Here is a 15,894-nt window from a genome sequence, read left to right as displayed (position 1 = left end):
AACTACCAAAGGATGTTAGATTGGCACCAAGGGATTGGTAGTTCAAATCCTAGATGTGAAATTTCCAGCATTATTTGAGAAATGTTTATGTAGAGGTAACGATTCTTTGATGTATTAAAAAAGATGAAAAAGACTAAAAGAAAAAAACACAACAAAACATTAGAATAAAAATAAATTGTACAAAACAAGACTTCACATGAAACATTGTGAACTGTTGGCTTGCACAAAATAGTCCACATTCACTGCCCACTAAGATAGTAACGTGCCCAATTGCTTTCTCAGAGGTTGTACAGTTCTGAGAAAATGCATGTCTGACCTTCTGCAGGCCATTATACCAATGAGCCTATTTATCTCACGCTTGCTTCCAATTGCTTCTTTGCATTCATCCTTGATCACTTTCTTGTCGTCTGTCATCATTCAGAGGTTACAAATTGTCATTTAACGTGTTCAGTGTGTTCAGTGGACCAATCTTTTCTTCATAATTCTCACTGGCTGGCAGCAAATTAGAAATAATTCGCTCAAAGCTTGTGTACTCTGCTACAATCATTGGAGCAGAAATTATGGACAACACATCATTCACAGTTGAACTTCAAGACAAATGAGTGTCTTGAATGTGAAATTTAATGGGGCCTATCTGAAAATCTTGACTCATGATTCACAATGAGCTCATGTTGACAAAGAATATTCTTTAACTTGAGCTCACTCTATGCGTACCACATGAATGACTGTAAAGAGAAAGCGTGGAGCTCATAATGTATCACTGTAAGCAGCGGACTACCACCCGAGGTGGTGGTGATTTTATCAATCGCTATTTTTGCAAGATCTATTGAAGTACAGATGTCAAAACTATGACTATCTAGTCTAACAATGACCTCTACACAATCCTGCATTTCGTTTCAGTAAAAAGAAAAAAAAAAAAAAAAAAAAAAAATTCGCTACATTCTCTTCTCAGCCAGGACGCCTTCACATCTGCACCTAGCACCCATTTCTTAGAGAATCACAATCTAAATCAAAAGAATGTGTTCAAATCTAAGGTCATAATGATCATGATGCAATGTGACTAAAGAGTACTCACAACACAAGAAAATGTTTCAAGTAAAGATGAGACTCCGATCGAAAGCTTTCAAGAGTTTTGAAAAGCATATGCCGAGTGAAGTCTGCCAAGAGACACAAAGGTAAGTGTGGCTGTGTAAAGAATAGTATTCAAAACTTAGGAGCACTACATTGTACTATAAACATTGCGTACAATCCACACAATTGTCATTTCATATCACACCAGTTCTTGAGAAGCCCAATTCAGTTTCGCCCAATATGCGATACATACAACCAACCAGCAACATGGTGATAGCACGCTCCTAGACACGTCCATCGTACCGATGAACTCAACCGTGAGAACCAAGGATAACATATATAAAGAACAGTACAGTTCCATTGAGGTTTATAATAAATTCTGAGATAGCATTTTCTTTTGGTTCTGTACTATTTTGCGATATCTTGAGCCCAGAATCTACATTTTCCTTTTTGTTATATGCCATTAAGGCTTTCTCTTGATACAATAGATCAACAGTCTTTTGAGGTTTCCATCTCATAACAGGATCAAGATAAGATTGAGAGTGTGTGTATATTAAACCATTAAACAGATCCGTTAGATTAGCCAGGAAAAACAGTCGGTTTGTTGTTCAAGCCAGATAATCACGACTCCAAAAAATGGAAGGGGCTTTCTACATTACATTATAGACCCTAAAGACAAATAGTAGTTTCATCACAACTTGTACAATCTACAGAAACGCAGCACAAAAACACGTACCCTCTACGCAATTGGCACATCTGGCATAACATCTCCCTTGGTCATCGTAGCAACTACAAGCTTTGCAGGCTCAACTTCTGGATTTTCACCCTTAGTTGTAGAATTAGCCGTTTCTGAACGCCATTGCATTGACTTCCTGACCCCATCCTTCGATTCTGCTATGGTCACTCCTCCAGGCAGCTTGGTGTTTCTAGATTTTCCTTCCTCAGTGGTCTTTGAACGATCAGTAGAAGGTCCGCCATTGCGCAAAGATCTTTTAGGATAGCTGTCTGTTCCTCTATTGGAACTTAAAGTAGCCACTGTATCAGCTTTCTTAGGTGTCTTGTTCATTCCCGACTCTGGACCTGCGACAGTAGATGCTTTCCTGGGAGAAGGAAGAACACTAGCTGGTTTTGCTTTGGTTGTAGTTTCACTCTTGCCATCGCCATGACCGTTAACCTTGGGGCGGACTGCACTCTTCTCCATGGAGGGAGATCTGGACATAGATTTCCTCACATTAGCTTTTTTGTGGTCAGTCAAGTCAACCGATTTGTGTGGCAGGCCTAAAGCACTAGCATTTAAGCCAGTCCTGATTCTGGCTACTGGAGACCTCGAGCCTTCAGGATCTCCCACAAGAGTGCTTCTCCTTGAAGTTGTTAGCTTTGGAGACTTAGGTCGGGTCGGGGGGGTTTTCTTCACCTCAACCTTCGGTGGGCCTGCCTCTTGATAAAAACTAGGCAAAGGAGTAGCCTTGAATGCCAGGCTCTTCCGCAATTGCTTCATCTTATTCTCTAGTTCCTCCTGGCTCTTCGCTTGGATCTGGTTCTTCTCTTCTTCTTTAGCCTTCATTTTTTCTTCCAATTTGGAATAGAATTCTCTTCGCTTTTCAGCTCGCTCGTCACTTTTGAAGCTGAATCCAGAAGGATTTCCAGTCTTGATCCTAAGAGCTGCCATTTCCTCCTCAAGTTTAGCATCTCTGTCCTTTTCCAGCGTCTCAAGTGCCTCCTGGTCTTCCTTAGAGATCTCTGTGGGTGCAGCTCTGATTCCTCCCAACATCGCCCCACCATTCTTCGTATGAGCAGCTGGATGAGATCGCTTGGCCAAGTTACCTGGCGTACGTGGCTTAGGGGCATCTGTATCCACAGGACGCCCTCCCAAGGACGCCCTCTTCTCTGTCGCCAGTTGGAAAGGCTGTGGAATTGTGAGCTTAGTGCGCGATGCCCTTAGAGATGGTCGGGTGTGTGGGGCAACCCCAGAGTGGGAGGCGCTGACCGAGGCGTCTCCTTCTTCTACTGCAGAACGCTTAGCTCGATTGGATCCATCTGATTCAGACTGAGCATGCGCTCTACTTCCTGGTGCAGAGGCAGAAGATGCTTTGCCGCGTGGAACTATGGAGTGGGGCTTCTTTTTCGCAGTGGGTGTTTTCTCAGTTACTTTTGAAGCACCTGGCTTGGCTGATATAGCAGTAGTCTGGTCATGCTGAGAGACACTAGCATGCTTTGTCTGCTGCACCTCCTCTGTCGCGTCAGGTTGGTCATGGTGCACTGATTTCTCGCCGGTTACTTTAACGTCATCAATTCCAAGCTGTTCCTGCAAGGGTACTCCAGCATGTCCCCCTCCATTCACACCAGCATTTCCTGCTTCACCCTCCACATTGTCGGCCGCAAACTCCGATTCGTCAGCAAGATTGATAAGAGTATCTGGTTCATCCGCCTCCGCTAGGTGCTCCATCGCTCGTTCATTTTCAAAGTGAGACTTAGCTTGATCATCTTCCTCCTGACTCATCTCGCTCTCATGCTGTGCCTGATGATGCTCCTCATGAATCTCTTCAAGGTCGTCGACAGAACCCTGCACATGTAGTACTGCACGTTTTTCTCCGTCGTCTCCGTAATTTTCCAGGTCATGATACTCTTCATGATTGTCCGCTTGAACATGGACTACAGATCGAGTTTCCACTACATCATCATAATGATCTTCGGGATCCTCCGCATTGGTCTTGTCTTCTTGGTTACCCGCTTGAACATGGACTACAGGTCGAGTTTCCACTTCACCTTCGTGCTGATCTTCATAATCCTCCGCATTGACCTCGTCTTCTTGGTTGTCTGCTTGCACATGCACATGAACCACGGCCCGATTTACTCCGCTATCTTCTTCATGATCCTCCTCGTCATCCTCATATGCACCATTGTTCCCTTCATGACTTTCACCATTGTCGCCTTCATGATTATCGTTGTGGTCATCTTCATGATCTTCCCGATGTTCCTCCTCACTCTCCTCGTCGTACTGCTCTTCAGGGAAAGCTAACTGCTCCCCTGTATCAGAATCAGCCATACCATCTGTGACATGGGCAACTATGCGCACACTCGCTAGGGTCTCAGAATCTTCCACGACTGGCTCCTCCATAGGGTTCTCCGCATCACCGTCCTCCTCTGCCTCCTGGTGCTCCTCTTCCTGATCCTCTTCAGGTTCGTCTCCTGACATATCCTCTTCCGTGTCGTCGTCGTCGACTGCTACCCGCAGGTGTGGTGTAGTAACTTCGTGGTTAGAAGGCTGATCTGCTGCATCGTTTCCGTCGTTATCATCAACAGCTACCCTAAGAAGCGGCATGGCATCCTTACTATTCGACTCGTGAGTCAAGGAACCAACAGCGCTTGGCACAGAGACGGTCTCATTTCCAGTATAAGCTTCTCCTGTGTCACCCATCTTCTAATCAATCTGTAGACACAGCCTACAAGATGAGTAGGATCGCATAAAGAAATATTAAGAACAAAAAAACGACACAGTCCTGCAATGCTGCAAACAACAACTGCACAAAATGGTGGCCACCCCAGCTCTCACATAGCTCTCTCTTGAACTAACCCTCCGCCCAAAACATAATTTTACAACATTAGAAACTGTTAAGCGTCGAAAGTGAACCAGCCTCATGGTTACCGTTCACAAGAAGGGTGAATACAAGATCTCATTTAAGAAAACAGAAAATTAAATTACATACAATTTCCACGTGGCTTACCTGTAGAACCACCGAGATTCACAATTGGCAGGGACCTCGCCAAAGGGACCAACTGAGACTACCGGGTAGTAGCAGCTGAAAGCAGTGTTGATGCATCGGCGTAGCCCAAAATCCAATTGTAAGCTCCTGTCGAAAACAAGCTGTCTTAGATCCAAGTAGATGGTATCAACAGGGTGGTGAAAAAACCTCACTGTACGATAATATTAGAAGTGATTCTATTATGAAATAATACTACAGAAATAATATAACGGTTGATGCTACTAACAATAGCCAGTCATCCTGACAGCGAAACGAAAATTTTAACCCCGCACTATTAGAATTGTACGCATCATGAATGAAGAATAATCTGTCATAAAAAGCTTGTGTGTAACTAAAAGCTATCGGTGCATACATCCCACTTACGTATGCAGTCGGGGCACCACACAACACAGAAAACTAGGGTAAATCTGACAATTTCAATTCAATCTGCAACTCTCTGACGTACAAGTACATTAACAACTAACTCATCTCGAGGTATGTTCTAGGGACAAAGACAAAGTGCGCGACAAGAACTTACTTCTAGTCAATCGTCAGATTCAAGGTGCCGGCTTAGTTGCAAAGAATAGGATAGAGAACTTGAGGCTCAAAGAGATGTAAAACAGAAATCTCTGAGTCTGCGAGGACGAAAGAACTGACCGGAATCTAAGCAAATTGAAAAATACTGTCACGCTATGAGAACACTTCGAGACACAGAAGTAACAAACCCATCGCCTTCAACTAACCAAAAATCTCCATGTTCCCTCTCGGATAGATTGCGGCTATTGCACCAAAACCATCCGCTCATTTTCTTCTGCAATGCGCTTTCCTACAACACTGTTCATCTCCAATCAATCAAGCACGTAACGTGAAAGCACCAAGCCGTAGGAGATTGCGGATGATCTAAGCCACGCAACTCATAAATTGTAGAGAGGATCCACTAACTGAACTGACTGAATGTAGATCTAGCGCAATTCTATCCTTCAAGATTTCTTTAAACCTACGGTCTTTCCAACTTCATATGATAGCGTCCTGCCCCATAGATCTATCCCATGACGCCCCGAGAGTACCGTCTAGCTTACCCGTCTTCCTGATCATCCCTGCGGATCTCTTACAACTCGAAACCTACCTGATCTCGACACCCCATTTCTCGAAACCTGATCTATACCCCACCAATCCTCACACTAAATTTACATACTTTCAATAAACGTTTGAGCCTCCAAGTACTCCATGAAACAGACACCACTCACGCCACACAAACTCACTACCCTAATTGTATTTCCAAGGCCTATCACATCAACAATCCCACACAGACACTTAAACCTAATTCTTTAACACCCAAAGAAAACAAATCATCGCTGAGTCTACTCCAACTCCACAAACAAACACAACTGAAAAATCTGTAACCCACTTTAGAATAGAGTATTCCAATGCCGCCCCAAATCTTCAAACAGCACCGCACCAGAGTTTCTCCTCGGAATCAAACGTCTTGGAGCCCGTCACTTGACATCATGTCATTCATCAGGCTCCGAGTTGCATTGCGACACAACAACTCCCTCTAGCAACAGATGCGACAACGAGGATATCGAAACCATGGATGGCGCGTTCCTGGCATGGAAACCCACAACACTCACCGCGCCCGAGAAGATTTGAAAAACGAAATCCACCCTAAGCCCCGCCCAGTAGTTCCCTTTTCAAATTTCACTTTCTATCCCGCGGTCTCTCAAGCTAAGAGTCGTCGACTCCCTACGAATACGCTTCTTTACGTCGTGTCTTTTCTTTCGCAGCTGGGTACGTGCCGCAGTCTGACTTCAGCTCACTAGGCGCTTGCTTCGTCCCCCGGACAGCGTCAAACCCAGCGGCTCCCGAAACGAAGCCGTACGACCTAAGCCAGCGCGCCGTTGCGGCATCCAGACTCCGCAAAAATACAATTGGGTTATTTTCTAATATTATTATTTGTGCTTTAGAGTTTGGGATATTCTATTATTTGTCCTCATGTGGTAGAATATTGCGGGCCCGTTTACACCCGGCTTGGAGAGAATTTTCTGTTTAAAGGTGATGGATACCTGACCCACAAAACTTAGATAGTGGTGGCGCCGCTTTTTTATTATATGCAACCTGTAGAGTCTGTGGCCAGAAACCCAATAACCTCTAGGACGTGAGAACCAACATACTATTTCCAATCGGCAAATGTGTTCCTCACCGCCAGTGTCTGTGCTCTTCAATCACAGCTCCAACGGACATTCGTGAGAAATAGTTCGTCGCGAAACGGATCGCCTGAAGTTCATCTGATCGAAAAACCAACTTCCTCAGCACTCGTTGCGTCGCATCGAATCAACGATTTCCATGTGCAACATTATTGGAGGAATGCGTTACATGAGTGCTCGTGGCTTTTCCAGACATTCTGTTATGAACAATCTTGCGAGTTTTTGCACTCACAGAAGCCTGTGATGATGACAATATCTTACACATTTATCTTATAATCTAATACCTTTCCTTAACATCTTCTCCTGCTTATATAATCTCCCTGCTGATGTTGCCGTGCAGAAGTAACAATCGATCTTGCTTCCCAACGAGCAACAGCAGGATTGGCATGAGTTTTGGGCGAATACGGCTGCCGATCCATACCATCTCCCTCAATAGAAACTCATCTCCTTCTAGATTTGCAAACTAGATCTCCACAGCTCAACCCTCACACCATTTTTTCTTTCTTTCTTTCTGCATTTGACTTCTACGGATGCTGTGTTGCAAATATAATCCATCAGAAACTTCATGAGTTGAGTGATTCGACCAGAAGAAGCCTCGTTCATGTGCACAATGTTCCAACTACAGTGTTGTTTCTCGGACTATTTTGTGCACGTTTTGTTTCATTGTTTTGTTGTCTTCAATTCACATGTGTTTCATGACTTCGCTTCGACAGTAGGTATACACTTGGATTTGCTGCAGTGTAATTTTTCACTTAGATTTGTTGTTACATAGAATTGTTCTCATCCCCAGCAATCTTAACATTTATATTGAGTTGTTTTAATATGTTTTTTGAGTATGTATATATGTATATATATATATATATATATATATATATACATAACTTCCTAGTAATATAGTGTGCTCATTATGTATTATATGGCAGTATGATGTACTATGATATGCTCAATTGAAACATGTTGTGTGTGCCAAAAATTATTGTATTCATCAATTCACCTCTGTAGAGTATCATATCACATGGCTTGTTTTTCTAGTTCATTGGGTGACTTGCTCAATACATGAACATTGTTTGAGAAATGAATTACTGTTCAGCATACAATTTTTAAAAAAATTAAAAATAGAGTCTGTCAAATAGTGAAAGTTCAGATTGTTTATGTTGTAGTGTAACAACACTCCAGGAAACCAATGATATTCTTTAAAATATATATATATATATATATATATATATCAAACTCAATAATAAACAACACTCAGAAAAGGAGATGATAAGATATAAAACATCAATTTAGATCTTTTGTTGCATTATTCTATTTGCAAGTCCAAAATACATATGATTGTTGAAATGTCATTGGTTACAAAACATGTGTAAAACTTTTACAGTATTAGTTTTTACAAAAATATCTATTTTTAAATGATTCCAATATTACACCCATAGCTTTAGGTGCTTACAAGCATTGTTTAAGCAATTGATAATTACTTTTTACACCTATTGTTGTACAATTTCTTTGCGTATTCAAAAATTGACAAAAGAATATGTACAACCAGGTTGATGGTGGATTCCATGATTCTGTACTATTTTGTCAAATCAAATTATATATTTACTCAAGAAATAAACAGGCAATAAAGTACTGGGTTTGAGTTCAAATACTTATCATAGTACTGGAATAGAATTGATGATGCTAGTTGAATTTGAGGCCAATTAAGGATTTCACATATTCAATGTAATAAATATTTTAAATTACTCTTACATCAGATGTTTGATTTGTGATTTTAATTACTGGTAAGAAATGTTGCACAAAAAATCTCAATTGTTTGGTAATAATTTTTTCATTTATTAATCTCTTTTAATTATAATTTAGATAAAAAATTATCAATAACGAATTATTTTATTGTTGATAAAATTTTATACAATTTGTTAAGCACCACTAATTATGCAATTTGATCAATATGGTATATGTTTTTAAGAATGTGTATGTATATACGTGTGTATATATATACACACATACACACAAATCCATCTAGAAATTTATAAAAAATCTTTTATACCAAAGGAATCAAAAGCAGAGGCGTCAATACTAGTAACACTTGCACCATTCAGGAGATGAAGGACAATGAAGATGATTCTGTTTACAGTTGGGGAGACAACATACTTGACCTTTTCTTTACATGAACTCTACTGAGTATTTGTAAAGACATCTGGTAAGTTTATATCTTCAATATACTGAATTAAGGCTGACCATGAACAGAAAAACCAAATAGCTCTTTGCACCAGAAAGTTTTAATAAACCCATAACCTTGGTTACTGTTTATGAGTTTTATTTATTTATAAAAAAACCTCAAAACTTCTTACCAATAATTTGGGTTGCCTGTGAGTGAGCTGCTTGCAAAATCTAAGGCAGTTACCTATCATCTATCTTTGTAGACACACATGATAATGCATTTAATTCAACTCATAGTAGCTAAAAATCCAAAGAATGAAGTGAATTTGCTTGCCCACTTCAAAAAGCTGAGTACAGAGAGACAAAAGTTCAACTCCAGTCCTAACAATTAAGGTCTCGTTTTCAGTGCTTCATTATACTACAGATATGTAATCACTTTGACCACAATTGATAATCAAAGTTGCAAAAATTTTAACCATGTCATCAAGGTTGAAAAATCACATGTCAATTAGTATTATCTTTTATTAGATGAATCTTTGTTGTTGTCATAGAAAATATGCAAAAAATTAGTTAATTTTGTTCAAGGAACTACTCATAAAGTTAAACAATAAGAAAGCAAAAATCGTATTAAGTCATTTGAAGATGTACTTTAATCAAAATTTGAAACTATGGATAAATAAATAATAAAAAATATAAAAAAAGAATTAATAATAACTAATCAATCAAACTTTTGAAAAAAAAAATTTAATATGGAATTCAAATTTTTATTTGGAAAAAAGAGAATCTTGATACGATAAACAGAAGTGCATTAAGAAAGTCCTATATAAAGTTGACTACAGATAAAAACATCTACTTATAAATTCAAATCAACATGCATTATTGATTGTTATTGAAACTTATTTATTCTTATTATAAATGAATGATGTATTAAAAATTACTTCATATTTAGAATAAATAGAAGATCTTTCATTGACTAAGTTGATACAATCTATAAAATAAACACTAAGTTTCTAGTAGATTGGCATCTAAGAATTTTTTTTAAAGAACTTGGTCCATTAGTTGTATAGTTAACAATTGGATTCTATTACAAAGTCCTTGACAAGGGATAATATTTTTCAATAGCATCACCAAAGATCCAAGCTTGAGACAAAGCCTATTACGGATATATACCTGCTATAATCGTTACTTAGGTAGGTAGAATTAGATAAAAGTAGATTAATTTTATAATACCTTCTAGAGAACCTTCTTAGATACTATTTTGACTTTATATATGTTTGTAGCTGATTGGTAGGTTAGAAACTTGGTCAATAAGCTATTCATGTGCCACATATATTGGCAGCTTGCAAAACAAGCTAACAATGTGGTGGCCATATAAAAAACTTACCTTGCAAGTCAAGTTAATGTCATGCAAAGTCAACACGTTTTTGGAGGTCCTATAGAACATCGCCACATAGATCATAAGTAGATAGTGTATATAGAAGCAAGAGTAAAGCCTTCTTTAAACTTGTCAATTCCTTTCTTGCTTCTAGTCTAGATTTAAGAGTTCTTAATTTCCTTATCTTTTGACAATAGCCATTCTAGTTTTGTTTTAATATACATATTTTTTTTTAATTCCATTTTGTTATACTTGTTTATTTGCTTTCATTGATTTCTTATCCTTAACAAATTGATAAGAGTATATTTATAATATTAGAGCTTTATCTTTTCTTGATTAAAAATAGATTATTACTTTCTCTTGATAAGACATAAGCATATTAGAAGTTACAGATTACTCTCTTTTAAACTAATATTGTTCTTAGTATCTTCTTTGATATTCAATCCTCTCTTCTATAGGATTTGAGAAAAATTAGATATTTTTTTTTAAGTATTATCATGGCAAAGCTTGTTAAAATGAATAGTACAATGGCACAAAGGTAAGAGCAATTGAAGGAGTTAATACTTGCGATGCATCAACTCAGTTTATTACCACAAGGATCAACAAGAATGGCAAGAAGTGAAGATATAGATATGATTGGAGTTGCTTCAACATGTATACCAAATCATGCTTCTTCTTCTATGGTAGAACATCCTTCCGATACTTAAAAACTAAGAATTGCCTTATCTAAGAAGTTTGATGGCATAAAATCCAAGTTTCAAAGATTTATCAATTAAGTACAATTTGTGATTGAAATTTAATTCTAAAGCTATCCAACTTCACAATTAGAAGTTAGATTCATAGGTACATTTCTTTCGGGTTCAGCATTATTGTGGTTTTTATCTTTTTTTGAACAACAAAATCCAATACTAGATGATTTGGAGGATTTTTTGGTAGAGTTTTAATCCATGTATGGAAACATGATGCAACTTGTGTTGCAACTAACAAGATCCATATTTTATGACAAGAAAATTGATCCATAACTTTATATGCTTCATAATTTTGACAACTTGTAACTCATATCAAGTGAAATGATGCTACACTTATTAGCTAATTTTTTTATGGATTATAATATGAGGTACAAAAATTGATGTTCAACTTCCTTGATCCTCAAATATTGAGTCAAGGAATTAACTTTGCTGTGAAGTGTAATAATCAATTTTTCAAATTTTAATATGAGAGCCAGACAAATAGGCCTCAATGTTATTATAATTTAATGGCAACATCAATTCCTTCTCAATATATATATTTTAAATTAGAGAATATGTAAATTGATGTGATATGTTTTAAACCTCTTATTGAGCAAGAAAAGACTTATTGCTGTCAGGAAGGATTGAGCTTATATTGTGGAGAATCTAAGCATACTATTCATCATTGTCTGAAAAAGCAATAATAACTTTGTGGTATTCAATATCATTAAATCTCCTTTTAATCCAATCATTTTAGGCTTATCGTGGTTAAAAAAATACAACCTTCAAATAAATTAGATTTCTTATACTCTTCATTTTTCTAAAAGTACAAGTAATAGTATAATTAATCAAGTAAAAAATCACAAGTCTAGTACAATCAAACCTATGTTTGTAGATATAAGAGCTTTCTTGCATATTGGAAAAGAAAAATCATCTTATGTCACACTTGTTTCTAAAGGTGCAAAGACTTCAAGTGGCATTCTAAGCTAATATGATAAATTTCAAGACACATTTGAAAAAAAAAATACGGATACCCTTCTAGAACATCATTCCTATAAGTATTCAATTGACCTTCAAAAAGGAGCACAACTGCCATTTGGATTAATTTAAAATTTATCATAAAATGAGTTGACTGAAGTTAAAGAGTATATTGAAGAAAATCTAGCCAAGAACTTCATACACCATTCCAAATTTCTAATAAGAGCATCAATTCTATTTGTGAAGAAAAAAAAATGAATCATTACAGATGTGTATTGATTATCAAGAACTCAAAAAGTTCACCATCAAGAATAAGTATCTACTATCTCATTTTTTAATGCATACTAGATTGTATGCTCTATATAGATCTATTTTTGTATAGATCTAAGTTTGATTCAACTAATCAAAAATTTCAGATACCTTTTAGACTTATAAATGCACCAACACCTTTTCAACATCTTATGAATGATGTTTTTTGAGAATTTTTGGAAAATTTTATTATTTATTATCTAGATGACATCTTGATCTATTTTAAGAATATAAAAAAATATGAACTTCATATTTGTCATGTATTACAAAAATTAAGAGATGCGAGATTCTATATCAAGATAGAAAAGTGTGTATTCCACACTACTTAAGTTGGCTTCTTAGGTTACATCATTTCAAATAATGGACTTATGATGGATCTTAAAAAAGTTTAAATAATTATAGATTGTAAGATTCCAAAAACGGTACGAGATGTGTAATGTTTTTTGGGATTTGCCAACTATTATGGGATCTTCATCAAGGACTTCTCTTGAATTGCAGCTCTACTTACACATTTGACTTGTAAAGATAAACTTCAATGGAATCAAGAAGCGGAAGTAGTATTTGAAGCTTTAAAGACACCCTTTGTTTCTGCACCAATCTTGTATTGTACTAACTTCTCCAAGGCATTTTTTTATGGAAATAGATGCATTGAACTTTGCTTTGAGTATTATATTATCACAAATGGAAATAGATGATAAAATTCATATAGTAGCTTTTTATTTTAGAATATTTTCAGCAGTCGAGATTAACTATGACATTCATAACAAAGAACTTCTTATAATTATGGATTGTTTTGAAGAATGGTATCATTATCTAGAAGGTGCTTCTAATCTAATCACTATATATACAAATTACAAGAATCTGAAATACTTCATGATAGCACGTGTTTTGAATGATCACCAAGCCTATTAAAATATGTATTTATCAAGATTTGATTTCAAGATCACATATCAACTTAAAAAAAAATTAAATTTGTGAGACCCTTTTTTAGATATTTTTATCTTTTAATCAACAAAGAATGATTTTTTTGAAGCCTGAATATTTTTATCTTTGAGTAATGAAATCAATATTGATTGTTGATTCAACCTTTGTCTAACAAATTCAATTAAGTATTTCTTCTGATCTTCTTGTTCATGATATCAAGTATCTTTTTACTATGTCTTATGTTGTTTCCAAATTCAAATTCAAAAAAAACCTAATTTATTTCAAAGAATGCCTATATATATCAAAAAAAAAGCATATTTATGTGTTCTTCAAGCATGCGATGATTTTTTAGCAATTGGACATTTTGGATACAATAAGACTTTAAAACTAATATCTAAAGTTTTTTGGTGGCTACAAATGTGGAAGGTAGTCAAAGATTTTGTTTAATCATATAATATTTGCTCAAGATCAAAAACTCTCCTTCATTGACCTAATAGATTTCTTCAGCCATTACCTATTTCAAAACAACCATGGTCTTCTGTTTCTATTGATTTTATCATGGATCTTCCAATCTTAAGTTTGAATGATTCTATATTTGTGATCGTAGATTATTTTATAAAGATGGAGATATTTTGTACCATGTATAAAATTTATCACAAGTAAAGAAACAACCAAGCTTTTCCTTGATAATATCCATTGATATCATGAATTGCCCAAAGATATTATATCAAATAGGAGAACTTAATTTGTATCAAGATTTTATAAAATTCTTTTTAAGATTGTAAAGATAGATATAAAGCTATTTTTGGCCTTTTATCTTCAAATTAATAGACAAATAGAGCATTGTTGTGTTGTAACATGATCATATGGTAAAAGATAATAATATGGATCTTATTATAGAAGAACCAAGTTAAAATAAAAAGTAGAAAAATATGGATAAAAGATAAGAAGGTAGTAAAACTTTTAGTAGTAATGCTGCCTTTTTAGAAAAATAGCTTCTATTTACTTTGTAGGGCCAAAAATAAGACAAAATAAGGTAGATTGGAAAAATAAATAATATAGACATATTTAAGAAGAAGTTAAGAGTAAATTCTAGCAAAACTTATCTAAAAAAACTAGATATTGATACCTGAGGAGGGCCTATTATCAACCTGGATCAAAATCAGACCGTGAGGCAGAAAACCGAGTACCTACGGCAACTTGGGGGTTCTTTTGCAAATCAAAGAGTAGAATTTGATAGCAAATTAGATAAGGTTTTTATGAGCATTGGTTTTGGGTGATTTAGAGTTGTTATGACTTTGTAAGGGCTTTACAAAGTCAAGATTGTGTTTGGATGACTTGGGTTTTGTGAAATAAAATTAGATTGATGTTTTTAGTGATTTCAAGAGTTTTGTAACAGATCTAGAAGTGAAATTTTTTGAGTTAATGGTCATAAGTTTGTTTAATATTTATTGTGAATTTTAGCTCAATCTAACGGCTAATTTGAGGATTATTAAGGTTTAAGTAAGTCAAGGTCTCAGAAAGTAGAATTTTAGGTCTAGTGAGGATTTTTAAGATTTCTTGCAATTTATTAGTTGGATTGGAGTGAAATTTATGTGAAAAGATATTAGACTTGTTTTTCTATGTTTATGAGAATTTTGAGATCAATCAAATAGTGGAAAGAAGAGATATTGGCTTTGGTAGATTGACATTAAGGTTGGAAAAGGAGGCTGGCCAATACCCAAGCATATTTTTGAGGTTATCGTCTATTTGATAATTTCGATCCTTTTCAAAATTTTTGTGCTTGTTTTCAACTTAGTTTTTAAGAAGTGTGAAAAATTTGAATTAAGATCAACGGTTCATTCATTAGTTATTGAGGTTTAATTCTCTTATAGAAATTATTAGAATTTGGTTAGGATTTGATTTAGGGTTAGGATTTGGTTAGGGTTTGATTTAGGATTAAGATTTGATTTAGGATTTAGGATTTGGTTAGGATTTGATTTAGGATTAGGATTTGGTTAGGACTTGGTTTATGGTTGGTTAGGATTTGATTTAGGATTTAGAATTTGATTTAGGATTAGGATTTGATTTATGATTTAGGATTTGATTTAGGATTAGGATTTGGTTAGGATTTGGTTAGGGTTTGATTTAGAATTAGGATTTGGTTTAGGATTTAGGATTTTGATTAGGATTTGATTTAAGATTAGGATTTGGTTTAGAATTTAGGATTTGGTTAGAGTTTAGGATTTGATTTAGGATTTAGCATTTGATTTAAGATTTAGAATTTTATTTAGGATTGAAAGTTTGCTTAGGGTTTGATCAAGATTTGATTTAGGATTTAGGATTTTATTTGAGTTTATTTAGGATTTAAGTTTTAGTTAATTTTTGGCCTAAAGTTTGAATGAAGTCTAATAAGATTTCAACTA

At 35.8% G+C, this 15,894-nt stretch overlaps 1 protein-coding gene across 5 annotated transcripts; it reads right to left on the bottom strand.

Annotated features, from left to right (window-relative positions):
* Positions 1-140: 140 nt before the first annotated feature.
* On the bottom strand, positions 141-6,544 carry LOC112275906 (uncharacterized). Of its 5 annotated transcripts, XR_002967895.3 has the most exons (5): positions 6,223-6,544; positions 4,797-4,922; positions 1,808-4,501; positions 1,076-1,157; positions 141-407 (listed from the first exon to the last, which is right to left on the bottom strand). XR_002967895.3 is itself a non-coding variant. In XM_024506651.3 (4 exons), exon 3 carries the CDS (start codon positions 4,487-4,489, stop codon positions 1,811-1,813), a length of 2,679 nt encoding a protein of 892 aa, XP_024362419.1. In that variant the 5' UTR covers positions 4,490-4,501; positions 4,797-4,922; positions 6,223-6,544; the 3' UTR covers positions 576-1,157; positions 1,808-1,810. The 5 variants fall into 5 exon arrangements, 4 of the variants coding, with proteins under 4 accessions (XP_024362419.1, XP_090102670.1, XP_024362417.1 ...); XM_024506651.3 differs by lacking the exon at positions 141-407 and having other exon boundaries at positions 576-1,157; XM_090246544.1 differs by lacking the exons at positions 141-407; positions 1,076-1,157 and adding an exon at positions 5,353-5,648 and having other exon boundaries at positions 1,603-4,501; positions 6,223-6,543.
* Positions 6,545-15,894: the final 9,350 nt, after the last annotated feature.

Source organism: Physcomitrium patens, chromosome 23 (genome assembly GCF_059467195.1).
Source record: "Physcomitrium patens ecotype Gransden chromosome 23, ASM5946719v1, whole genome shotgun sequence".
NCBI classification, from domain to species: domain Eukaryota; kingdom Viridiplantae; phylum Streptophyta; class Bryopsida; order Funariales; family Funariaceae; genus Physcomitrium; species Physcomitrium patens.
This window is presented reverse-complemented; position numbering and strand designations above follow the sequence as displayed.